This window comes from Danio aesculapii, chromosome 13, assembly GCF_903798145.1.
Source record: "Danio aesculapii chromosome 13, fDanAes4.1, whole genome shotgun sequence".
Taxonomy (NCBI): domain Eukaryota; kingdom Metazoa; phylum Chordata; class Actinopteri; order Cypriniformes; family Danionidae; genus Danio; species Danio aesculapii.
This window is the reverse complement of record NC_079447.1, coordinates 17,289,135-17,316,458: the sequence shown is the minus strand read 5'-3', so window position 1 is coordinate 17,316,458 and position 27,324 is coordinate 17,289,135. Positions and strand designations below refer to the sequence as shown.

Genomic DNA, 27,324 nt, shown 5'->3' with positions numbered 1-27,324 from the left:
ACACAGGCTGCAAAACAATTGCCTCGCTCTCATGTAATGTAATGATTGTGAGGGCGCAGGCTTTAAAACAATTCCGCCCACTTCCATGTATATTGTATTGATTGTTACAGATGAGATTGGGCGCAGATGAGACATGATTTTTCGAGAGACACTCAAATACATCACGTGCGCTGCATATGCAACATCTATAAGTCACCTAAAACAATAAATTGCAAACTGAAATAAATATAATTTGATTATATGTTTTGGAATTGGATGTTTTATGAGATTATTTACATTTTTTGAGATTATTTCGCGTTTAGTTAAGAATTTTGCAGGATCGCATAAATTTGCATTGCATTGGTTTCAGTGATCGCGGAATCGTGAAAAATTATGGGGGGTCTGTCTTATTGTCCAAACTTTGAAAATGAATTATGTGACCCACTTTTCCTCAATCAAGCAGTTTTTTTAATGCAAGAACAAACTTCATTTTGTTTGTTTGTTTGTGTTAACACCATGCCAGCTTCTGTGGCTATTTTCATGGAGAGAAAATCTATACTGCAGTTTGAATATATTTACATTTTTACCATTTTTTTTGTTAAAAACTCTAAAATGGTTTAACAGTGTTAAAAATCTCTTCAAGAGACATGTACATCAACAACAAGCACACACTGAGCTCTGATGCAATCTTAAGAACTGCCAAATGGATTTACAACTAACTACATTACCAAGAACCATTCTGCACACTATCCAAAAACCACACTGTCCATAAAGTCTTTTGCTTATGTGCTTCAGAAAGTCTGAGCCCAGTGTGCAGTGCTGACGGTTCCACTCTCTGTCATCTCATTATTCAACAACAAGCTTTTAATCTGTCCGTTAAAGATGGGTGTCTCTTTTGGTCAGAAAAGACACCCATATTTAAAATCCTTTTGGTCCTAACTTATATCAAGTGGTCTTAAATACCAGGTAATTACATAAAAAAAATATGTACTTATTGTGATTATGCTGTCTTGCACAACACTTATGGTGCTATTGAGGTGGATTACGAGTAAGGTTAGGAACAGGTTCAGTGGTATGGGTAGGTTTAAGGGTGAGTTAAGGTATAAGGCATGGGTCAGTAGTGTATCTCTAGTGGCTTATGGGCGTGCTGGTCTAAAATAGAGGTGTGTTAAGGCGCATTGTTGAAATAGACATGCCATTGACCAACTAAAAGCAGTATTATTAGTAGTATTATTTATTATATAAACATTTATATTTGTTTTAATTAAATAAAAAGTTTAGATTTGTCCGCCTGTTTTCGGAGAGGTATGTGTCACTATATGGGGCATAAAAATAGGACGTGTGTTTGGATAGCCTGTAACTCAGATTTTTGACCACACTTCTTTAATAGTGTTCATTTATTTGTTTGCAGAAAATTAGAACTGAATTTAGAAATAGTTTTGCAACAAATCTTTGCGCTTAATAAACTAAATTAAATCTAATCGATGTCTTCAGTGAAGTGCGCACAACACCGTCATCCACAAAGCAAACGAGTAAAGAGTAAAAGTGAAAGTGAAGAGGCTGAATGGAGGAGGCTCATTCTTTATCCTTGTGCTACAGATGGTCTGTTTTAACTGTTTTCTCGCTAGCGAAGCATTCAGTTTTTCCACTTACAAAGTCCGCCGTGTAAGTAGCAAATGCGCAATGGTGTGACGCAACTGACTCGTAAAGGAAATTGGTTTAAAGCAGATTATGCTCAAAACACAGCCATAACTCATTAAAAGAATACCCACAACCCTGTTAGACCACACGTGGCGCAAACCATATTTTTCCATCCTTAAAATAACAGAAGTGAATCCGGACATGCCCTTAATGCTTTTGCGCCATGTGCTTTAGACTTTGTGCCTAGATCGTTAAAATAAAGCCCGGTAAGTGTATTGTACCAAATTATTAATTTAAATGGAAGTACATAGTAAATAAGGCCACCTAATTTAAAGAGGGACCATCCGTTTAAAATCTGTTGATAAGCAATAATTTGACATACATCAATACATCTGGAATGACAGAAGAGTAAATAATGTTGGCCTTCTTGATTTGGGTAAGATATCAATTAAAATGAAACAAATAATGATTGTATAGAAACTAATTTCATTAAATTACTCTATAGCTGATATTAATTAAGATTCACAACTTGGTCCTGACTGCAACTCTGAGCAAAACTCAAACTGATGTCATCGGGTGCCTTTCCAACACCTGCTCCTACAAAGATCCAGAGAGAGAGAGAGATACAGAGAAGGTCAAGTTTTATAACTTATTCATTAATGAATGCTCTCCCTCCCTCTCCCTCCCTCCCTCTCTCTCTCTATCTCTCTCTCTCTCTTTCTCTCTCTCTCTCACACTTCCTCTCACCTTTACAACTTTATTCAAACACATGGCTGACCTGGCCTGTGCCCACATTACTGCAGTTATTCTGACATACCGCTGCTGTCTGCAGAAAAAATCTTCCCTCTGATCCTAAACACTTCTATTTATAGATATGGTAAACCTGCTTTGTACCACGATGTCCTCTGAGTTTTTAACAACTCAAAAAAAGTTCTACAGCTTCTAGTGAGAACATCCTGTAAAATTCCTGCAACTCTAATTGGGCTTTCTTGTCAATTTGGAGATGTGTGACCTGGAAAGTGATAATAAAGTAGAAGAAAATAACTCTTTGCAGGTTTATGAGGGTGAATAAATAGACAGATTTGTTTTTTTAATTCTTACGTTTGTTTGTGACTGAGGCTCCATGGGATGTTATCTGTAGGGAGAGAGACAAACAACATCATCAATAAAAAAGCTTTACTGAGTCATTTACATGAGATCATGACGTCTGTAACTTCCCATTCTGGTTACCCATTCAGCAGACTCAACACAACAATTTAATCATGGCATGATGGCATAACCGATTAGACCTCATTTTCAGCTTGAGTTTCTGCTCTATGACTTCACAAATCAACCAACAGCTTCTGACCCTACACACACGCACACACACAGGCAGGCAGTCTTGGACAAGCAGTACTATAAGCCAGAACATAACACCCCTGAGGTTTCACCAATTAAACTGTAGCAAAGGGCTGAGATTCTGACTGAAGGGTTGCCCTTAGTTGCACAGACTCTAAACTTAAGATTCAAATATTTTACCACAAAACCTGTGCTTTATGAGTAAAAAAAACTATATAATATTAGGTTTTTGTGTTTTTAAGATTTTAAACATTGTGCATTTACAACACCGAAATATATGTTTATCTTCATATATGAAAATTACATATATATATATATATATATATATATATATATATATATATATATATATATATATATATGGACTAAGCCGAAAAGAAAATGAATGAATTATTATATAATATTAACAAAGCAAAGATTATTAACAATTATAAAAGGTTTTATATACATCAATATATAAATAGATCTGGAATGACATTAGAGTAAATAATGGAAGCCTTCTAAGTTTTGGGTAAGACTTTTTTTAAATAAGACAAACAATGAATGTACATTAATTTAAAGAAAAGAAATATAATATTAGGTATTTGGGGTTTTAATATTTTGAACATTGTGTATTTACAATACTAAAATATATGTTTATCTTTATATATGAAAATTACATCAAATATTTTGTAATTAACAACTATAGTATGGATTATTATTAAGGGATAGTTCATCCAAAAATGAAAAATTTCCTCACCATTTTCTCATACTCAAGTTATTTATGAATTTCTTTCTTATTTTGAACAGAAAACAAGATATTCTGAAGAATGTTGGACAAAATCAGCTGCTGAAATTCACAATGGGAACAAAAAATACTATGCAAGTCAATGCTGCTCTTTTCCTCAGGATCTTTCCTTGTGTTCAACAGAAAAAAAACCCAAGCAGGTTAAAACAAGTGGAGACTGAGTAAATAAAGGCAGAATTTTTATTTTTGGGTGAAACATCTCTATAAGCGTTCTTTGTTGTGGAATACAAGGTTTCAAGGTAACTATTGCCAGGGTATTACTGTATTTTCTGGAAAAGTTGCATTGAGTAAAATAAATATGCCAACTATTTTCAGCATATGTTTTACGAAGCAGATGCCCTTCCACCCGCAACCCAGCACTGGGAAACACCCCAAACACTACGGCCAATTTAGCTTACCCAATTCACCTAAAGCGCATGTGTTTGGAGGAAACCCACGCCAACACAGAGAGAACATGCAAACTCCACACAGAAGTGTCAACTGGCCCAGCCGGGACTTTTGCTGTGAGGTGACAGTGATCACCACTGAGCCACCATGTCGCCTTTCCAAACATTTCAAATATATTTTAGTTTTGGTTGCTTGACATTAGTTGCATTATAAATAAATCACAGAAAGCTTTAGATGACTTATTTTGTGGAAACTACACAAAGCCAAGGGTGTCACAGTGGCGCAGTGGTAGCACGATCGCCTCACAGCAAGAAGGTCGCTAGTTCGAGCCTCGGCTGAGTCAGTTGGCATTTCTGTGTGGAGTTTGCATGTTCTCCCCATGTTTCCTCTGGGTGCTCTGGTCCAAAGTAATGTGGTATAGGTGAATTGGGTAAGCTAAATTGTCTGTAGTGTATGTGTGTGAATGAGTGTGTATAGGTGTTTCCCAGTGATGAGTTGGAAGGGCATCCGCTGTGTAAACATAAGTTGGCGGATAAGTTGGCGGATCATTCCGCTGAGGTGACCCCAGATTAATAAAGGGACTAAGTCGAAAATAAAATGAATAAATGAATGAACACAAAGCCAATTCAATCTTGTTTTCATTTCATTCTGAGACAAATTTTATGGTAACATTGATCAGCTGTTAGGATAAGTGTTGCTCTCACAAAAACAATGTTGGCTGTGTACTGAATGTGCAGTGCGTATGATATTTCTCGAAATACACTGTACAACATCACATATTAAAAAACCCTTTTATAACCTAAATCAGATCCGAAAGTCCTTCACTGGATCAAAAGACCAACAAACAAAAGCAAAAAAGAAAAACCCAGGATCCCGTCAGCAACAAACACAGACACACCTGATGGCTGGAGTCCATTCCTACGTAAGAGTTGCGTGAACTGCAGTCGACCGGTGGCGTCTCGTCCCGTGCAAAATCAGACATCTCTATTCCACCCCCTGGATCTCTGAAACACACACACACACACATGCACACACAGGTTAGTTACCTAGCAACACAGAGAAGAACAGCCCTAAGGGTTTCACAGAGTTAACAATGTCATTTATGATCAACTTGCACAGCATCCCAGGCGCAAGCAGAGAAGAGATCATTTCTAGCATCTCTCTATTTAATGTCTGTCTCTCATTAAACAGAAATCATCCCCCCTCCCTTCATTTTTCGGGAGATTATAATCATATTTTTAGGAGGTTTATTTTTGCTTGGGCCCCCAGAAGATAAAAAGTAGCTGTGAATTATAATCCCATGGCAAGCCTTTTTCATTATTTCTGTGATTTTGATTGTTGCCGCTAGAGGTAGTTTAGCGATTTAATTTATTTAGGTAGATATACGCAGGACACTGAAGGAATTTTAGACTGGTCTCTAATGGAATTAAAAACACATGATCTTATATCTTATTTTTTCTCAATTAAAGAGATAGTTCACACAAAACTGAAAATTCTGTTATGATTTACTCACCCTTTACGTTCTTTCTTTCATTGAACACGTTGGAAAAACCTGTAACCACTGACTTCCATACTTATTGTCTCTTATTTTTTCTTATATCTTACTTTGATTATATACAGCTACTCTGCTAACATGAAAACGACAATCATATTTCCTAGTTCCTCCGAAAGGCCCGCCCTCAAGAGGCTCTGATTGGTCACCTAACATAATGTGCTGTGAAAAGCATCACGCGCCTTCAAGCACGCACTGTGCCTCTGCTGTGTAAATACTGTCAGTCAGAGTAGCTGTTAACCAGATCAGTTTAAGCCTGAATCAAACAGAAAATGAAGAGGACACAGCTAAACCTCACGCCTGACCTCTAAAATAAATCTGACAAGTGTCTTTCACAAATATTTAGAATAAGCATGTGTAAGTAATATAAAACGTTGACATATCTTTTGCGAGCTTGTAATTTGAGATGTAGAATGCACGAAAAGTGGCCACATAGAGAGAGACTGCAGCGCTGCTGACAATTGTGGGTGTTTACAGCGGTTTGACAGATAAATATGAATTTTTAGCTAAATTGCTAACGGTGCCAAACAGCATTTCCCGTTGTTTACATCCTTGTTTACGTCCTTGCTACAACATACTGTTAAAGTTAGAAACTGTGCATGTAATTGATCAATTTTAGAAAAAAAAATACTTACAAGTTGTGGCTAACAATCCACAGCTTCGTCTATTATGGTTGGAGCTGCTCCTTTAAAGAGTTTTAAGCTGAATCCAGGTCTGAACTGGGAGAGATTCTGGAAGTTCTCATTTGTCAAATGCTAGCTATATGTTTTTTTTAATAATTCTTTGGAACAAAATTAAAAATGAATTTGTAAGCACTTCTCTCTTTGTGTCGTGTCCTTTGAAAGCCCAAATACAGAACAGAACAAGCTCCATGGAAATAGCAGCCTTTTGACGCCATTTTAACTTTGTCTGCTATAACATTACAGTGCCTCTGGCCACGCCTTTCACTGCACATGGTGAATGCATGTAACCTGAAGCGATTGTGATCTCACTAGCCCGGATGTATTTTTGTTATAGTCCCCAAACTTGGTTCACTGTAGGCTTTGCTAAGCTAAATCTGTAAAAGCCAATGTCTCCCTTTGAATTGAACTTGAGTGTATTTCATTCAGAGTTGTTTATGTTCACACAGCTACATTACACATCAACTAATGTTTAAATATGATATCATAGTGGACCACCACTTTAAGCAAATAGTGAGTAAATATTCATTTTCGCTGAACTATTCCTTTAATGTTCCTCCAAATGCTCTACTTAGGACTCTTTACATTTCACTTTTATTGAAGGTTTTTGAAGCTTTATTTTATAGCACAGTGTAGAGAGGAGACAGGAATAAATGGGGAGCAGACCGAGAGGATAAGGACGAGCAAAGAACTTTAAGCCGGGAATCGAACTCGAGTCGCTGTGAGCACCTCAGTGCAATGTATCGATGCACTAACTCAGGGGTGTCCAAACTGGAGGGCCGGTGTATTGGAGTTTAGTTCCAACCCTACTCAAATACAGCTGAAAGAGCTAATCAAGCTCTTACTAGTGCTGCGTCCCAATTCACATACTTATACTAAGCCCTAAAAAGTATGCACTTTTTTGTAAAGCAAAAGTATATACTTTTGAGTGTGTAACAGAAGAGTATGCAAGCTTTGGGACATACTACTACCTCGTTAACAGATCGTCATGTTGCTTAGTTACGTCACCTGTCAATCATCTCGACACATCATCCACATTTCTTTCATATTTAAATTACCTAAATTAACAATCTGCCATTCAAGAGTCTTTCATGCAGATAAATCTCCTTAGACCTTTGGGTAATTATGCATTCAGAAGTTAACGTCCAAACATATCTTGATAGAAGTTCACATTGTTGCTGCAGATGAAATAAAACATGGAAAATGCGGATTAAGTATGTTCCAGTTGGCTAGATAGTGATTAACAGTCATTCAAACAACTTTACCGAAGCCTCTCTACTCGATGGTTGGTCTTGTACGTTGTAGTTTATTTACACTTTTCAACCGTGTTTGTAGTTCTAATCAATTTCACATCCAACGTGCAATGCATTGTGGGCAATATTACAGATTAGATGGACGGTTCTACACTAAACCAATCCAGGAACCTTTGGCATTCACTTTCAACATACTACGGTTTGGGACATACTAGTTCTATTTTCGAATACTATTTCGGATGGATAGTATGCGAATTGGGACACAGCACAGGTATACTAGAAACTTCCGGGCAGGTGTGTTGAACCAAGGTGGAGTTCAGCAGGACACCGGCAACTCCAGGACTGAGTTATTAGCGCCGACTCCATTCCACTTTTAAATAGAGATCAGCATGTAATAAAACAAGCTATGAGTTCTGTTCTAATGCATGAAAAGTTGATGACTGTAAAAGAAACTTTGTTGAAATGCTGCACTCATGATTTGAGTAACAGTGTTTAATGTGTTCCGACTCGCTCAGCAATGCGTTCCCTTGTAGAAAATGTGCAAGCTAGCATTTATTCAACCTCTGAAAGTTTGCAGCCTGTTTCTGACTCCTCTGAGCGAATGAACAAGAGCATCGGCTTTGTGTGCGGTGGTTTAATCAGGCTCTATTTCAGTTCTTCCAATTCACTCACCCTTTTTCCTCCTCCCTTTCTCCATCTCTCTCTCGCTCTCTCTCAGTGGGTGATGAATGGATTCAGCATGACAGCAGATTAGCTCTCAGAAACATCCCTACCACTGAGCAACAGCGAGGTCCCTTAATCACAACTTTGCTTAGAATCGGGAGCTTTCTAAGGCTGTGTTTATACCAGATAATACAATGCAACTTCATTCTTCTAAAAAAGGGGTAAACAGGCTTTAGGCTTGTCCACTTATGGACCACTTCCACATGCAGTCGAAAACACATCTGATGTCAAATGAATTCGAACAACCTTAAATAAAGACCTGCTCTTCACTTACTGACCCTACATGTGATCATTATACGACGGGTTGTGAGAAAGCGGACCAAAACAAGATATTTATACTGTAGTTGCTATGCACTTCTATTGCTTGCTCTCCTGCTCACTCGTAACCAACCTAACCTGAGTTTGTTCATTCAATAGAAGTGCTAAGGCAAAAGTAATAGAGCGTGACAAATCCAGCAAAAGGTCTGGACGAAATCCAAACACAAGTGGTCCCATATGAACTCCTGTTATTACCAGGTAACAGTAAAAGCATCTCAGCTGACCACTTGTGTTTAGATTGCTATAAGTGAAATCAGAACCCGTTTGTGCAGGTTCAATTCATGAGATGATTCTAAACCTTTCCTAAATGAAAGAAGAAGTTCCTGAAACAAATCAGAACCTTTCCTCAGAAGATTTCTAATTTAAATGATTCACAACCTTTTCTGAGATGATTCACAATCTGAAAGGTATAAAATATAGTGCATCGCATTGTGAATTTTTTGCAGGTGAGTGGGCTTGACAAGCCACCTGTAGGAGAGACTCTTACCTCTTCATATGCACCAGACATTTTCCTACAAAACACTCCATTGCAAGAACTAGAAATGTCCTAAACAAATATTTTTGCCCTCGAGTCATTTGATTTTGAGTATCTATCGATATCGAAACCCAATCCGATAAAAAAAATTTCAATCCCAAGCAATCCCCGCAGACATAATTGCATGTTCCGCTTCAAGCTGCTTCCGTGTTCTACTTCGCCGACATTTAACCAATAGCATCTCTACAACATAGTGATGTTATGTCGCACTTGTTGCTGTTTCTGTGTGAAGTCACCTAGGGGTGTCAAAATCCATTGTTTCTTCGGTGCAACGCGGACAATTCGGTATCGGTTCAGTAATAGATCATATCCGGTTATTACGTAGTGACGTCCTTTATCTCATATTCGCTATGTCACCGTAGCTTACTATGGTGAGGAAGGCGAGCGCGTAATTAAAACACTGTAACTACAGAGAAACTCTGCACAATTCACTGTGTGTGTGTGTGTTTGCTGGACAGTCTTTCACTAACATACAGCAGAAGCTGTTTCACTGAGCTTGAGAAAATGAAAGTAAACTCCATATTTCTCTCTCTCACTGTGGCCCATTTGACCTGCTGGCGTGACTTTTCTTCTCCTCTCGGCTGTTATAGCAATCCTTGTGGATGCAGACACAAGCACGTGTCTGCAGAGTGAGTTTTCTCCTCCGTGTCTATTGTGGATCAGCTGTGATTGCCGCTGCTGTTTATCAGTGTCAATCATCGGTGAACAGCGCCAGAGCATTAGAGCCAATCGCAGCCCTTTCTGTTGAGCGCATGTCCAATCATAGGGGTGTAAGAACTCACTCGACAGGGCTCATAAAGCAAGCGGGATATTTACATTGCTTATTTGCTGTAAATGCTTAAGTTGTTCTGTGCATGTACTTGAGTATTTAAAAGGTACAGTTCTGACTGTTTGTATTAAAGGACAAAATTGTTTTACAAATAATATATAAATATATTTATACATTTTTCTTGTGCTGTGAAGTAAAACATAACTGTGTATGGAAAGCATCGTCAATGCACCGTGATGCACCGAGATATCGAATTGAACCGAATCGATGGCATGATGATCATAACCGAACCGTGAGACCAGTGTAGGTTCACACCTCTCATGCCACCGTATAACTATAGATGTGTTTACAATAATGAGAATATATATAATATACATATATATTCGAGTCCTGATCAGTAGATCGAGTCTGAAACCGCGTGATCAAGCCTGATTTCCGATCGCGTGATCAGATCTGGACATCCCTAGCAAGTACTCAATAATAAAAATATAAGCATAGTTAAAAAAACCTGCTAAACTAACTTATAAACTTGCCATGGCATCTATATATTGATGCTCTCTGGTGATTGCACATGCTCTTTCATCCTCATTTGTAAGTCAATTTGAATAAAATAGTCTATTAAATAAATATATATAAATGTGACTCAAACTGTGAACCGATTCAAAGCCATCATTTTTGAGCCAAATCAAAAATGTTCTAAATCAGACCAGTTAATACAAGATCAAAATCAGTAACTGAGAATATTAGCTTTTAGAAAAATTCCTCTGCTGTTCACTATCCTTTAAGAATTAATAAAATACAATCTATCTGTGCAGAATCAAAACCTTTTCAAAGAGAATTACAACCCTGATATGATTCAAAAGCATTATTAAAACGAATCATTAACTCCCTTCAAAGATGATTCACAACCTTTAAAGGGATAGTTCACTCCAAAATGAAAATTTACACACAATTTACTCAGCCTCAAGTGGTTCCAAACCTTTATAAGTTTTCTTCTGTTGAACACTAAAGATGAATGTTGGTAACTGATAGCCATTGACTTCCATAGTAAAAAAAAAATACTACCAAAGACTGGTAACCAATTACTAACATTCCTTGAAATATCTTCTTTTGTGTTCAAGAGTAGAAAGAAAACAGTTTTTAACACGTGGAGGGTGAGTAAATGACAGAATATAATTTTTTGGCTGAACTCTCTCTTTAATGGCCTGATTCAGAATCTGAAAGGATTCAATTGTTCTTATTTGATCAAAACTTGTTTCTGAGCCAAATGAGAGCCTCAACAAGCTAAACCAAACCCATTTAAATATGCTAACAATCATTAACTCTGCAGCCCTCACTCTCCTTTAGATTAAGACTTGTGAAGTAAAACATTAACATGTCTTACCCAGGCCCGTTTGAGTCCTCCTGCCGGGTGCTGGTGCCCTCACGCTGGCGCTCCGCCCCCTGGCCCCGCCCCTCGCTGCCTTTGGCCCGCAGCTCCACCACCTCCCCCTCATCCAGCGCGGTGTGCAGGCGATAATTCACTGCCTTCAGCAGCGCAAACATACCTGCAATCACCCCGCAGTAGATTCCCACAATCACCATGGTGGGGGGCAAGGCCTGCAGCGACACAGAAAGAAACTTTAAATGAGCTGAAAACAAGAACTTCTGTAGTTCTGAAACAAAGCCTTGAAGTGAGACAGATTTTTTTAAACGTATATTTTATTCAGCAAGATTGTATTCATTCAGGAAAGACAGGAAATACATTTATAATGTTACAAAAAAATTCCTTTACTAAAAAATCCAGATCCATTGAGCTTTGCATTCATTGAAGTATCCTTAAAATTAAAAATGCATCACAATTTCCACAAAACCATTTATGATAATACAGGGTTAAACTTAAGTTAAACTTAAGACTTTAAGACCATTATGAATGAAATTTTAGACTTATACAGGTCTAAAATGTAAAGGACTTTTTTGAATATCCCAGTTTGAAAAGATTTTTACTAGCCCTATCAAAAAATGATTAAAAATTTAACACATTTAATAATACAATAATAATATTTTTGTTTTTTCAATAATGATTTTAAAATATTTTTTTAGTAATTTTCAAATATATTCATTCACAAACCCTATAAGCCTTACCAAGAATACAACAAAACATAGTTGTCAATTGCTTTAGTCTACAATAATAATAAAATTAAGAAAAAAATTACAGGAAAACTAAGATAATTAAAATAAATATTTAGGACCTACAACACAACATTTCAGTTTACTTTTGAGATTTCAGACATTTTAAGACTTAAGACCCCACGGATACCTTCTAATAGAAAAAAATCTTAAGTAGCATATTAAAATAATTTCTGAAATATCATATGATACTGAAGATTGGAGTAATGACTGTTAAAAATATCCGCTTTGCCATTACTGAAATAATCTACATTTAAAAGTACATTAAAATAGAACACACTATGGAAAGACTTACAGAGCCCACTTGGAAGTTCTTAATTTCACTGGATTTATTAGGTATGGGTTTAAAAAACAAACAAACAAACAAACAAACAAACAAACAAACAAACAAACAAACATCCTTATTTCAACACTGATTAACAACAAAACAGCATGATTTCTGAAGGATCATATGACACTGACACCAAGGCAATACATTAAATAATCATTTGTACGTAATCAAATGTCATCTGTAGTGAAAATGGATTCTTTAGATTGTTAATGGTCATTTAGAATATTAAAAATTTTATGTTTAACTAATTAGTGCTTTCTTTTAAAAAGCCAAAATGTTACTCTACACATTTCTATTTTAGAAACCTGTGACATTGCACCAGAAAAACATCATACAGTACTCAGCGTCTATAAGAACACCCCTGACAAATCTATCTTTTAAATTCATATTTTTAATAGGAAGCTATACAATATTATATTTGTGCATATAAATTAGATTAGATTACTCAGTACTGAAGCCAAATCTGTAGCTTATCTAACAAAATAACTTACAATAACAGTCCAAAAACTAGTACACCCAAATTTATGTTATAGAAAAATATTAAATACAAATTTTAAAAAGAGGAAAAATCAGGAAGCAAAATTGAAAATTTTAGTTGAAATTTTGTAGGTTGTAATTTTGTAGTTTTTTTTTTTTGCAATATTTCCCTTGAATTTAATTGTATTAGCTTTCAATTTATAAATATGTTTGGTGGCTAAAATATTATTTTAATACATTTTTCTGTTCAACTGGGAAAACATTGCTTTCCCAGTGATAGGTTGTGGCTGAAAGGGCATCCGCTGCATAAAACATATGCTGGATAAGTTGGCGGTTCATTCCGCTGTAGCGACCCCAGATTAATTAAGGGACTAAGCCAAAATGAAAATGAATGAAAATCCATTGCCTATATTCACTAAGAAATGGATAAAAATATTAATTTTCAAATAAGCAGAGGTCTGAGCGATTAATCAAAAGGTAATCGAAATCAACATTCAGAACCTATAATCGATCTAAGTTTTCCAGGACAATTTTTTCAATTACTTTCCCTATGTATCACGTGACCCCGCTCTGTTAAAGGCTATGGCTGATTTCTACTTCTGCAGCCACATCTGATCTCTGGTCAAGTGGGACGATGGACTCATTCTTGAGCCTTACTTTGCACTACATTGACGATGATTGGAAGCTGTGCCCGAGATGCCTTTAGACGGCATATAAAACTTGTCAGTGAACTATGAGCAAAATTTTTTTTATAAATAAATAAATAAAACAAATGTTCATTAATCAATCGAGATTTTCATTTTAGGCCAAATCGCCCATCCCCAAGTTCACCTCAGATCTCAGAAAATAAAATAACTAGCAGCCTGCTTGAAAATGAAAGTCAGACTCACAACTGTGATTCAGTGCAAATCAGCAACATCAGTCACTTGGTAGCCCATTCATAATATTAATATGTTTAATATGTATTCATTTGATTAAAAGCCTTTAACATTTTGTTGAGAGTGCAGTGGATGGTATTTAAATGTTTCTGCCATGTCAAGTCGCTATTACTGTGAAAGTAAACTTCCAAAAGAAGTTCTTTTTAAATGTCTTTTTCTTTAAAAAAAAAAACAACATCTTTTCCCCCAATTAAAAAATTTATTTTATTTTAAAAAACATTTAAAATACTTTGGACCAGTAGCTTGTAATGTAAAGGTTCATTTTCTGCTGTAGATACTGTTGCCCTAAAAAACTAAATAAAATTGTTGCGAAAAACATTTTAAAAAAACAATCAAACAAAAAAAACCTTCCATATATACTTTAGGAACGCTATAACAGAAAACTTTGGCGGTTTTAAAAGCTTGACTTTTCCAAAATGTGATTAACCTTGAAATCGGTTATCGTCCCATGCCTAGTTAGACCATTAGAACAACTTTGCAAATCTCATCAGTACTTTACAGAATAAAACAAAAATGCATAAACTATAAATAATAAATCCAGAGAAACCTAGATTTTTAAGTGGTCTCTGTATATTAAAACTTATAATAACAATAATTTATAATAACAGTGTTTTGTTGTATAAAATGCAGCCTTGGTGAGCAAAAAAACTACTTTTGAACAGCTATCTACAACAATCTTTCCATCTATTATTGATTCATTGTTTTTCTTCCTATCAATGCAATGAAAACCTCACCGGCCACAACTTCTGAACAGTAGCGTACAATCATTAGATCTATTATTGATTGCTATTTATCCCATCTGGGATTTAATAAAAGAGCCAAAGCATTTCAAATCCTGACATAAAAGCAAACCGAGGCACAGGGGGGTATGATACGCTTGCATATTCCAGCCTATTAACATCCTTCTGTTTTATAAATATCTTATTCAAAGATAGTACTGTGTTATACAGAGTTACAGGGATACGATAAAAAGGCAACAATATTTCAGTCACAACCGGAGGGTAGAAGCTAAAAACAGCCTGGCAATAAGCGGACATCTGTGTCTGTAATACAGCACCCCAACCCTACGGCCGCCCTGAATGCCACACAAATACATATTAAAAAGCACATACATCAGGTTCTTATTGATAAACTGTGCTACTGACGGACTTGATATTGTTTATCTGTGGTTAAAAGACAAAGTATTCAAGCAGAACACTGATGGATGGATCTGTGCAAGTTAAATATGGACTGAGAGGCATCAGGCTCTGCATCTGTACACGGATCTTTCGCAGCCACAGAATGGCTGCATGGCTTTAAAAATAATATGCATGACGACTATTACAAGTCTCTTTTTATAAATAGATTGCAAACAGGAGTATAATGTTTCACGGTGAGGAGGGATTTTGTTGTGCCAGAGCTGGTGTGGTAAAGATGCGATGCTTTGGAATGAAATGATGGTGGGATTTTGTGAAATAAGATGTGAAAAACAGCTGAGAGCATTTCACTTTGGTGGTGGAAAGCATTATATATTAGCTGAGATGTTGAATAAACAAACCCCCAATGTGTGCGTGGGAATGACTGATTTAATTTCAATATTTGAGCGCATGTTTTGCTTATTTTGATGAGTCTAAAATCACTGATTAGAACTCACAGTTGCTGTTTTGAGAGTTACTGATTAATTCTGATTAATCAAAACAGAAAACCACAAAATACTTTGCTGAAAAAGGCTAAAAATGTATCTGGATTTCAACACTGATCGACACCAAAACAACATGATTTTTGAAGGATCAGATGACGCTGACAATTCAGCTTAAATTACGTAATCATTTGTAACAAAGGTTATCTGTTGTGAAATTGGATTCTTCAGACCGTAAATGAGTATTTACGTGATTAAAATGTATGATTTTTAAACAATTTTTATATTTTAACATCTCTTTTGTGTTTTATTTTTTCTTTGACACTGTTGTGAATTTAGGGTATGGTATTTTGAGAAATGTCTCAGTGTTTTTATGCAAATCAAACTGTTCTGATTACCAACATTTTATCTGTGTTCCACAGAAGCAAGTCAGTCATATTAATCTGGTCAGGCATGAGGGTCAGTAAATAATGACATGATTTGCATATCTGGCTGAACTAGAAAGACCAAAGTGACAACAAGCACACAACAAACCTCATGACAGCAGGTCTAAAATACTCCGCTCTGCTCAAAAATCCAGTCAAACACCAAAACAATTCAGACCCTGACCAATTCCTCTGTAATAAAGTTGTTTCCACAAACAGACTAAAGAGCTTTTTCACTGTAAGAGCTCTCACAGATTTACAATCCATCATTACTTTTACATTAGTGTGTGAAGAATGGATTGTTTAAAATGAGAAAGTTACAGAAATGTTTATAAGCAGTGAAATAAGCAGTTTATAAGCAGTGAAATGCCATTGTGTTGACCACAAGCAGAACAACAATGCAGAAATTAGCTTGACCTCTCAGAGTGTGGGAATTATAATTCTATAATATTTCTAGGATTTCTATGATCTTGAAAACCTTTCAGGAGAGATGAATAAAGAGATGTTATGGGAAATGCAGTCTGTGTGTAGTGGAAACGGAGACATGAGCTATAGGAGCAGGGATGATGGACAGAGAGAGAGAGAGAGATGTATGAAGAATGAGGAAAAGATAAAGAGATATAGGTGTCAGATAAGGCTAGGTAACGGCTGTAGGATGGACAGAAGAGGTGAACATCTCTCACCATGTAAAGCGTGAACGGGAGGCAGAGCAGCAGCAGCCACAGGTAAAGGTGAAGCGCGTTCACGAAGGTGTTCTGGTGGGGGTCGTAGTACCATCCGCCCGTCACCGACGCCCACACGCCCTGCCGCAGGATCTGCAGGGTCTGCGACCCCATTTTTACCGCCTATCCCCTCTCTATCCGTCTCGGAGCAGGAGATACAGCGTTGGCCCGTCGAGCCCCGTCGCAGCCATCTTCTTCTCTGTGGTCCTCCAGCGCTGCGCTTCCCTTCCCATCGTGCTCTGCGCGCACCCGGTAGCTCGCGTACAGCTCGCGCAGAGAGTGGCGCTGCGCGTGCCAGATATTCAGGTTATTCTGCACCGCCGCCGAGCGGCCAACGCGAGCATCGACGAAAAAAAACATCTGGGGCGATACTAGTAAAAGCGCTGTGATTTTTTTTTGACAAGCTGTTTACCTAAATGCATTATTTAATAAATAGACAAGTCCTTAGGATATTTGTAGTTTGTAACGATAAAAAATACATATTGAAATATTCAACTAAAAACATGAATGTGTCGTACCGTTATGTACTCGTAATGTAAGCGCGGTTACTGTGCGCATTCAGGTGGAATAAATTAGGTCAGGGCTGGCAGTATTTGGGTCGAGCTAATTGTCACTGTTATATGAATAAAACTCAATTCTCATCAGAACATATCTGCTGGCTATGAGTCTGTTTTTAGTCCACTGAATAGAGAGCGCAGTTCACGTCCACGCAGAAGCGCAATAGGTGCGCGTCCACGTCTGTACACAAGAGCGCGCTGCGCACTATATAATCTCTATAGCATAATTACATTACAGACAGGGCCAAATTTACGCATATGCTCATTAATTTCCTGTGCCTATTTCACAAAAAAAAAGAGATAAATCTCCCCAGATTATGGAGTCAATTACATAGTTATTAAATCACTTACAAAGGACATACAAAAACTATTTTAATCATCAGAAAAGCCTGTACACTTTAGGAATTATGGCAAACACTGCAAACAAGATCTGAAAAATAACTTTTCACTGTGATTAACACAATGGCATAATACTACAACCCAGAAACACTGAAATACAGAAAAGGACATACAGATATGAAACTTATTTCAGTTTCCTCATTACAAAAACGAAAGTCACTTATGTACAATAACAGTCCACCCTCAGTGAGCTGCTGCAGAGAACGGTCCACAGGTCTGAGCATCAGTCAGTCCCTCAGCATTGATGTTTTGTGGCTGCAGGTGTTTGTTTGTCACTGCAGACGAGCACGCTTCTCAGGTGGGGGTTTGTTGGGTGTAGTTTGTGGTGGAGGCCGTGGAGGAGCAGGGGGAGCTGGAGGTTTTGTCTCTCGCTCTTCTTGAGGCTTCACCGTCTCAACAGGCACTTCTGGCTCTTTCTTCACCTCCACTATGGACATAGTAAAAGAGATATTTCCTTTCTTCAATACAAACAGACATTTTCATATATACTGCAGCACATTGTATGATTAAATTACTTTAAAATAGCAACATAATAAAACATCAATTTGCATCAAAAATGAGGTAAGTTAGGTACAGTATACTTGTTTTTAATGTTCTATTGCAAAACATTTTAGCTATTAAGGCAGAATACAGTTAGGATTAGAAATATCTTAATGGAGAGGTAAATGCAAGTATTTCAACAAATGATTAATTTAAAGATTAGTACACAGCATTTAAAAAAACTTAAAGGGGCTATATCTACAATTAAAAATTATATCACTTTTTATTGCCAATATGTAAACAGTTTGTGACAAAGCCTGATTTTCCTTGAAAACCTGCATTTTTATTTAAAGAAACCAACATTTTTAGGGAGAAAATCGTTTCCATTGTACGATCGATGAATTGATGCTTTTAAGCTTCAAGATATGCCAACATTAAGAGCCAAATTGATTTTATTTCTAATCCAAGACAACAACAACTTTGATATGAATATGGTGAAGCTAATACCAATGGTTGTAGCTAAATTCTACAAATGGCCCATTTATTATGAGAAATCATCAGCAAATGCAGACACCAAAAAGTAAAAATAGCAATAACTAAAAAAATACTCCATATATATGTAGCAAATGTAACAATTTTTAACTTGTTTTTTTTTTCCACAAGACTGAGCAATACATACACAATCAGAGCATTTACAAAACATCTGTAGAGGTGAAGTATTTCCATACCTGGAACAGGCTTCTCTCCTGGCTTGGTCTAAAACAGACATAATATCAGTGAGAACACAAATACAAATTGATGTTTTAGTTCCATTCAGAAACCAGTTTAGAATGTGTAATGTGTATATTAGTAATACCTGATAGAAAGTTGGGGGGAATTTATTGCGCAGATCCAGTAACAGTGTGTCGACTCTCTGCCTCTGGAACAAAGAACTTGGCTCCTCTTTCCGCTTCGATTTGGGCTTCACCCTTTCTAAAAAAAATCACACACAAACAGGAAAGTTAGCAGTTTTGAACAAGTACATTTGAGGTGCATGATTGATGCTTCCTGCTGCATTTGTCTGTGTGTATGTGTAGCCCCGTCATTATAATTAATACAGTTTATCGATTTAACTACCAATACATGTATATAGCCTCAAGAGTTTTTAATTATGTAATATATTCTTCACCCATCATGTTTACAAAAAAATTTGTCACCACCAACTGATTGCGCAGCCTCTTTCATCTCATCTATACTCTGTTGGAGGTGTCAGTGAGCTCAGAAACAATGTTTACTGACACCTGAAGCAAAATGGCACACATTCACAAATTACACAAAAGCGTGAATTTTACAAGGACATTTACACATTACAAAGAATTAAACACATCATGTTTTTTTTTCCTGGGAATAATATTTCTAAAGGAGCTGTTGACATTTGGCTGTTGGAATTGAACCAGATTTTGGTAAAAACCCAAACAATAGAAACATAAAAATAAAACAAAACAAAAAAATCTGAAAAATAATAACAGTGAAATGTGTAATAGTGTGTAATAACAATGAAATGACAAGTACTGATCCACTGAAAAGTATTTAATACTTTATATAAAAGGCTTTTTTGGTGATGGCAGCTTAAAGACGCCTCTCTTGTGGAGAACGAAGTCATGCATTGCTCAGGTGTGAGTTTTTCAGACTTAAAAATCTTGATGGTTCTGTGGGTCTCATCTATCAAATCTGATATTTATTTTGTATTTTATATTGGATTAATGTCAGGTGATTGGCTGGGCCATTCTACAGCTTGGTTGTCTTTCTCTGAAAGCATTTGGACTTTTCCTGGCTGTGTTTTGGATCATTGTCTGGCTGAAATGTCCACCCTGGTTTATCTTCCTCCTCCTGCTAATGTAGATGTTGGACTGAAGCAGCTCAAATGAAGGTTTGAGATGAAGGGCAGAGGTTTGCTGAATAACTACTAAGAGATTTCAGATGCTGTCTGGGCTTTCACCACCTTTCTACACCTCCCTTTCTTCATGTGTTCAGTACTGTTTCCCTGCATCATTTAATTTTATTACACATAACTTAATCTGTAAACTAATTAGATTTGTTTTCTTTGCATATATGGTTTTCCTTTGTTGTTATCAACCAAATTTCAAGTCAACAGCACCTTTAGAAATATGTTTTCTGAGAAAAATTATAATTTGTTCAATACTTATTTTCCCCGCTATAATAGCTTTGAGAATAAATAACCTTTTTTCTACTGAAATTGTTTGAGCTTATTTGTACACTAATTGTTTGTTTAAATTTATTATTTTGCTGTTGTTTAATCATTATACGAGAGGCATAAAATTGTCTAAAAGAAAATAATATCATATATCTTTTCACCATTATTTCTGACAATATATCGCACCCCAAAAATGATTTATCATGACAAGCCTAATTGTATGCGTCCTCACCTTTCTCCTCCTGATCTTTAAAATGCCACCAGTACCCTTTGGATGGGTGGTATCTGCAGAAGGACATGGCTTCATCAAATGCAGACTGAATCCCGTGAACCGCTGAAAGCTGACACATACATCAAAATAGACATATATTAATGTTTAAACTGATAAAGGAAAGAGAGAGAAGGTTTTAAGGTTATAGACGCACCGCTCTGGAACTGATCACAGATCCCAGGTCAGGTGCCTGATACACCACGCCAGCTATGATATAGTAGTCAGCAAGAGGGATCACTGCAAAAGGGGAACAAAACATTGAAAAATATACTGTCACGTATGAAATGTAAAGTCAATTATAAGACTTATAAATCTAATATTATTATAATCCACCATGAAAAAAAACAGGAATTCAGGACTTGTTTTCTGTAGTTCTTAAAATAAAATCAGATAAAATAAATTAATTTAAAAAGTACATGAAAGTCGGACCTGGAATTTAAATTGGATTCAGAGACTTCTTCAAATGATTCATTTAAATATTATTACACAGCAGCTAAACACACTTAAGGGGGCTCTATGTAAAATCTATACCATATTAATCACTTTTTTTAATGCCAATAGGTGAACCGTTTGAGAGAAAACATTCATGACTTCCTACAATGTGCATGACATTTTATTTGAAGAACATTTTTACTGGTAAAAAAAAACTTTTTTATTTTACAGTAAATAATTTGCTGTTTAATTGCTTTTTTGTAAGATGCAAAAGTATTGCATTTGCAAATAACATTCACATTGTTGCATTTATAAAATATTATAATTAATAATTCCATGTTTTTAAATGTGTCACAATAGAGGTCCTTTTTAAGCACCAGGTCAAAATCTTCTTGACTTTGATTGCAAGTCAGTCAACATCACAATTATTATGTACACAACTACAATGCAGGCATTTTAAATAAGGCACAACTGACAGCGAGCTGTTGAATTATCAGAAAAATTTGGTGATGCAGCCACAATGTAAAGCAAATTGGCCTTTAAACCACAGGTGCGCAGTATTTTCTAATAATTCAATGGACCAATTTAACAATATCAATCATACTGCTTTTACTATAGTTACCAAACCTAAATACTTTGTAAAAGTTTTTTGTCCTAAAACAACTCCTATGTGTAGAACTAGTTTCTTATGTCTAGTTTCTCAGCCTGTCTCATCCTTCAAGTTCCTGGGGAGCCACATCTCTAAGGACTTTTCCTGGACCACCAACACCTCCAGCCTGGTCAAGAAGGCTCACCAGCGCCTATTCTTCTTGAGGCAACTAAAGAAGAACCAGCTTTCATCAGCCGTCTTGGTGAACTTCTACCGATGCACAATAGAAAGCATCCTGACCAACTGCGTCACAGTCTGGTATGGAAGCTGCTCTGTTGCTGAGCGTAAGGCACTGCAGCGGGTGGTGAAAACTGTCCAACGCATCACAGGGACTACACTGCCAGCCATAGAGGACATCCAGAAGAAACACTGTCTGCGCCGAGCACGCAGTATTCTTAAGGACACCTCTCACCCTGCTCACAGACTGTTTTCTCTCCTGCCTTCCGGCAGGCGCTTCAGGCTCCCCCGGACAAAAACCAGCAGACTGAGGAACAGCTTTTTCCCCAGAGCTGTCTTCCTTTTGAACTCTGCCCCTCACTGACTCTTTTGCCCCCCCAATACACCCCCCACACTCCTCTAACTTATACTCCTCACAATCACTGCACTTTTTAACATTTGCACATTTAAAGTTTGCACATATTCATTGCACTGATTCATTTATTTGAACTGGACATACCCACTGCACATGGACATTTGTAATTATGTTTATCTATCTGCACACTTCTGCTATTAATAGTATCCTGTACATATATTCATTTATTGTAAATCTGTTCATAGCTAATACAACCTGTATATAATGTTGATAGTACATCCATCTGTAAATATCACCATAGTTTTTCTATAACTGCACTTTATAACTTATACCTGTATCCTGCACTTGCTGCTATTGCACTGCTGGTTAGACCTAAACTGCATTTCGTTGCCTTGTACTTGTACATGTGTAATGACAATAAAGTTGAATCTAATCTAATCTTATGCATCTCATTAAAAGCCTTCTGATAAGATTTTTGCCAATTGTGGGCTGTGAAATATCTAAAATGATTAAGTAAAGGGACATAGACCTGTAATGTGTTAAAAAACTGCCTGGAACTATTTTAGCTGTGCTTGTTCATCTGAAAATAATTTTAATAACACCTTAGAATGTTCGTCAGCCAATCACAATCAAGCATTCAACAGCCGCATATTATAAATGATAGTTATAAAAGTAAAATCAACCACAAAGATACTGAACAGCAGTCCAGGCCTCACCTTGTGTTGGCGATTGTCTCTGCTGCTTTCGGATGATGTACAGAATAGGTTCCTGAGCATGAAGTAAAATATATTCCACACCCACCATCTGACTACACACACAAAAACATTATAAACCAAATAAGCAGACAAACAAGTTTTTGCTTTAATCAGTTAGGAAACAAAACAAAACATAATATCCACCATATGAATCTACTATACGCTTAACTGGGTTTTTATCGTTGAGGTTATTTTTATATTCGCTCATTCGTTTATTTCAGAACAATGACAAATTGTACTATATTTAATATTCGGTCTGGCACTGCATGCAAGTATTACTTATAAACAACATTAGCACTATTTGATTAACTGTGAACAATGATGTATTTTAATAGTCATTGGCTGCTAATATGATTTCCCTATTAAGAATTTGCAAAGAAGACTTTTCTGAAATTATAAATAAGAAGGTGAAAGTCAGAATACGCAAATACAAAACCAACTTCCTCTCAGTGTTTAACTGCATAGCATTAGTGTAAAGTAACACATAAAAAAAATACTCAAATTACTGTAATTGTGTATTTTTCTCAGTAAATGTACTTTACTAAGTAGTTTTAAAAATGTGTATTTTTTCTTTTCTCTTGAGTACATGTATTGAGTACGTGTATTTGTACCTTTACTCCAATATTTCCTGCAGTCACTACTTTATTTTTTACCTATATTTATTTCAGAGGTGGAAAGTAACGAATTACATTTACTCACGTTACAGTACTTGAGAAGTTTTTTTTTTGTGAATTTGTACTTTTTAGAGTAGTGTTTAAAATCTGTAATTTTACTTAAGTATGATTTGCCTAAAGTATTGTACTTTGCTACATTTTAAATCATGTCCGTTACTGATAAAAAAATAAATACAAAAAATGCAACGGAAAAAAAATAAAATAAATAATAATAATAATCACGCCTGGAAACCACATCACTGCAGCAGCAGAGTGAGAAAAAAAATCTGCGGGTAAAATAGTTTGTCTAGTTGCTGGGGGGTTGGATGTATCGCTGGACTTTAGAAAGTTTATCAGCAAAATGCGTCAACCCCAGCAATGACAAGGTCAGCTGCTGTAACATTATATGGCTTATTATTAATTTTAGCTATGCCTGCGCCCTTACAGGCATAATTTGTAACTTTATGATGCAGAAAATAACTAAACATGGGGAAAGTTTAGAATGCCTAGTATAAAAGCACTTCCAAATGGTTGTTTAATTTATGTAATGTTTGCACTTGTTAGACTATAAACCTCGTCACACACGTGGGCAACACAGTCAGTATAGCCTGAAATGAAGAACTAACGCTAAAGACTGAAAATCTTCCATAGAAATTATTTTGCGCTTACATATTTCCTACTCTTAGTGGCGCATATCCCATAGTGTGCAATGTGTATGTTTGCCATGACAGCTTAAAGGGATTGTTCACCCTAAACTGACGATTGTCACTTGCCCTTTGCTTGTAATACACATGTTTGATTATCTTTCTTATGTTGAACACAAAAGATATTTTTAAGAATGCTGTAAAGCTGTATCCATTGACTTCATTAGCATTTGTTTTTTCCTGCTATAATATAATAAATCCACGCCACCCCCATCCACCCCCAACCGGAGACATTAATATTGTAATGTAACTAATTACAAAAAAAAATGACAGTAATTAGTGATATATAATATATTACAGTAATATAACTTGCTTAACTGTGTTCGTAACATTGCTAATGTTCGTTAGCAAAAAATATTTGGCAGTAACAGTACTTTTACTTGAGTAGAGAAAAAAATAATAATTAAAAAAAATAAAAAATAAAAAAATTCGTATCATACATAACAACCTCAAGACACAGGCACTTTATAAATGCAGCAAACATGTACAACGTGGAAGAATTAAATACTTACAAAAAGACACAAAATTATTACACATTATGACAGAAAGATGATGATGAAGATGTCTACTGCATGAGGACTGAAATCACTATATGGCCAACAATCACTAAATTCTCTACAGAATGTTACGTTTTCGTAAATAATCGGCATAATCACTACTTTTACGTATTTTTAAAAGGGCTATTTTTTACTCATACTTTGAGTAATATTTATAACAAGTACTTGTACTCTACCTGCACTACATTTTTGGGGAAAGTTATTGCACTTTTACTTAAGTATGATTTTCATTTCTCTTTCCATCACTGCTGCATAGTGCGGCGCTTACTTGAGGTGATCCAGGGTTAATCTCTGCATTTTGACCACCTCGTTGTTGCAGGTGCGATCATAGAAGGGATTGCTCCTCTCGGAGAAATACTCCAACACATTGCTGGGATTCAGGATGGGCACCCAGCCGCTGTCCACCCATGAGATGCCCAGCAGATTATCTGACAAACACATAACCACATTAGAATGAGAATACTTCCGTCAAATATACGTAAAAATGAAATAAAACGTCGTACAAAATACATATATAGTATAATAGTTATATCCGCTTCCTTTAACAAACAACAGCGGCAATACTTCAACAGCGGCAAGAGCTTTATCAAAGTCAACATTATGTCAACAGTCAACATACAATGTGATTTAATAGTCAAAAGAAATCTGGCAGGAATTAAGCCTTCAAATAAAACACGGTAATAAATTCGTGAAATATGTGATAAACTACCTCTTAAATCCACTGTCGCCATCTTGGCAGAAAGGCGCAGAATGATGACGCCTATTTGACGTCGACACTCTATGACGCGCTATTTTGAATTATTTAATCTAGTACATCGCTAGAATCATCCTTAAAATAGTAAATGTGCCATTCTAATTTGTTTATGGATCAAATTCGGTGCTGTAAATTCTCACTGCCAGTTCTACCAATGAAATTACAACACCTTATGAATGTATTTAAGTTACTTCTAATTTATTAATAAAATGTATATATTTTCAGTGTTTTCATGATTATTTTGTGACTCTTTTAGGTCAAACTATACAAATCATGTGTCTAATTATTTTTAGGCTACATGCAGATAGAAACACCTATTTTACAAGAGATGTGTTTTGTGAATACTTAAGATGCATATCGGTGCTCTAGAACTGCCACTTTCAGACTGTTGAATCATACTGTCAATGTATATTGATATACTATAAATATACTATATGTATATTTATAATATACATTTGTAATTATTAATATTTAAGAAAGCTAATATTAAAGAAAGCTATATTTTTACTATTAAAGGGCTGTAAATATATTTGTAAACAAATTCTCAAAATACAAGAGAGCACATTTTAAAATGATTTTATTTAGTCATGGCAATTTTTTCATTATTTTATATTGTTTTATTAGTTTATTGTGCAGTAGCCACATGCCATAAGAGGAAGCTTCATTTAATGATTTTTGTATAATTATTCTATTGTTTTTTTTATTACATGATTGTGTGATATTTTACATTTTAAAACAACAACATCATGTATTTTTGTTCGCCAATAATGGTATAGGGTAGAATATTAGGGAATGTCTAATAAAGTCATCATGCTTTCACCATTTTCTTTTCGGCTTAGTCCCTTTATTAATCTGGGCTCGCCACAGCGGAATGAACCACCTACTTATCCAGCATATGCAGCAGATACCCTTCCAGCTGCAACCCATCACTGGGAAACCAATACACTCCCATATACACTCATACACTATGGACAATTTAGCTTACCAAATTCACCTATACCACATGTCTTTGGACTGTGGGGTAAACCGGAGCACGCGGAGGAAACCCAGGCCAACTCATGGAGAACATGCAGACTCCACACAAAAATGCCAACTGACCCAGCAGGGGCTCAAACCAGCAACTTTCTTGCTGTGAGGTGATGGTGTTACCCACTGTGCCACCGTGATGCCCCAAAACACTGATATCATTTTATTCGCCAATAATGGTATATGCTAGATTATTAGGGAATGCCTAATAAAGTCATCATGCTTTACTAGCAAATATTTTGTCTCTTATTATTGTTGGTTTACAAGTTTGCAGTCAAATACACACACACTACAAACAACATTTGGATTTAAAGGATTCAGTTCAGATAAAAGTAATGATATTCTTAAAAATGCCTAGTAAAACAAAAGCAAGGGGTGACGCGTGGCACAGTAGGTAGTGCTGTCGCCTTACAGCAAGTAGGTCGCTGGTTCGAGCCCCTAATGGGTCAGTTGGCGTTTCTGTGCTCTCCTCGTGTTTGCATTGGTTTCTTCCAGGTGCTCCAGTTTCCCCCAGAGTCAATGCGGTACAGATGAATTGGGTAAACTAAATTGTCCATAGTGTATGAGTGTGTATGGATGTTTCCCAGAGATGGGTTGCAGCTGGAAGGGCATCTGCTGCGTAAAATGTGCTGGATAAGTTGGCGCTTCATTCTGCTGTGGCAACCCTGGATTAATAAAGGAACTAAGTCGAAAAGAAAATGAATGAATTAAACAAAAGC

At 36.3% G+C, this 27,324-nt stretch overlaps 2 protein-coding genes across 4 annotated transcripts in view; both read right to left on the bottom strand.

The window, feature by feature from the left end:
* pcnx1 (pecanex 1) overlaps positions 1-16,862 on the bottom strand; it is a 67,756-nt gene extending 50,894 nt beyond the window's left edge. For 2 of the 3 annotated variants that reach the window (XM_056470327.1, XM_056470328.1), the window contains exons 1-4: positions 16,604-16,862; positions 11,347-11,561; positions 5,031-5,136; positions 2,722-2,755 (exon numbers count right to left, since the gene is read on the bottom strand). In XM_056470327.1, the coding sequence (XP_056326302.1) occupies positions 2,722-2,755; positions 5,031-5,136; positions 11,347-11,561; positions 16,604-16,756 (508 nt within the window). In that variant the 5' untranslated portion in view covers positions 16,757-16,862. Of the gene's footprint in view, positions 1-1,754; positions 1,756-2,149; positions 2,218-2,721; positions 2,756-5,030; positions 5,137-11,346; positions 11,562-16,603 lie in introns of all 3 variants that reach the window. The other variant, XM_056470329.1, reaches the window with a different exon arrangement.
* A 696-nt stretch (positions 16,863-17,558) lies between these two features.
* med6 (mediator complex subunit 6) lies at positions 17,559-25,581 on the bottom strand. Its single transcript, XM_056470832.1, has 8 exons — positions 25,535-25,581; positions 25,094-25,253; positions 22,873-22,964; positions 20,698-20,780; positions 20,505-20,613; positions 18,935-19,050; positions 18,807-18,834; positions 17,559-18,025 (listed from the first exon to the last, which is right to left on the bottom strand). The coding sequence occupies exons 1-8, from the start codon at positions 25,554-25,556 to the stop codon at positions 17,871-17,873; spliced, it is 765 nt and encodes a 254-aa protein (XP_056326807.1). The 5' UTR covers positions 25,557-25,581; the 3' UTR covers positions 17,559-17,870.
* Between the last annotated feature and the right edge of the window lie 1,743 nt (positions 25,582-27,324).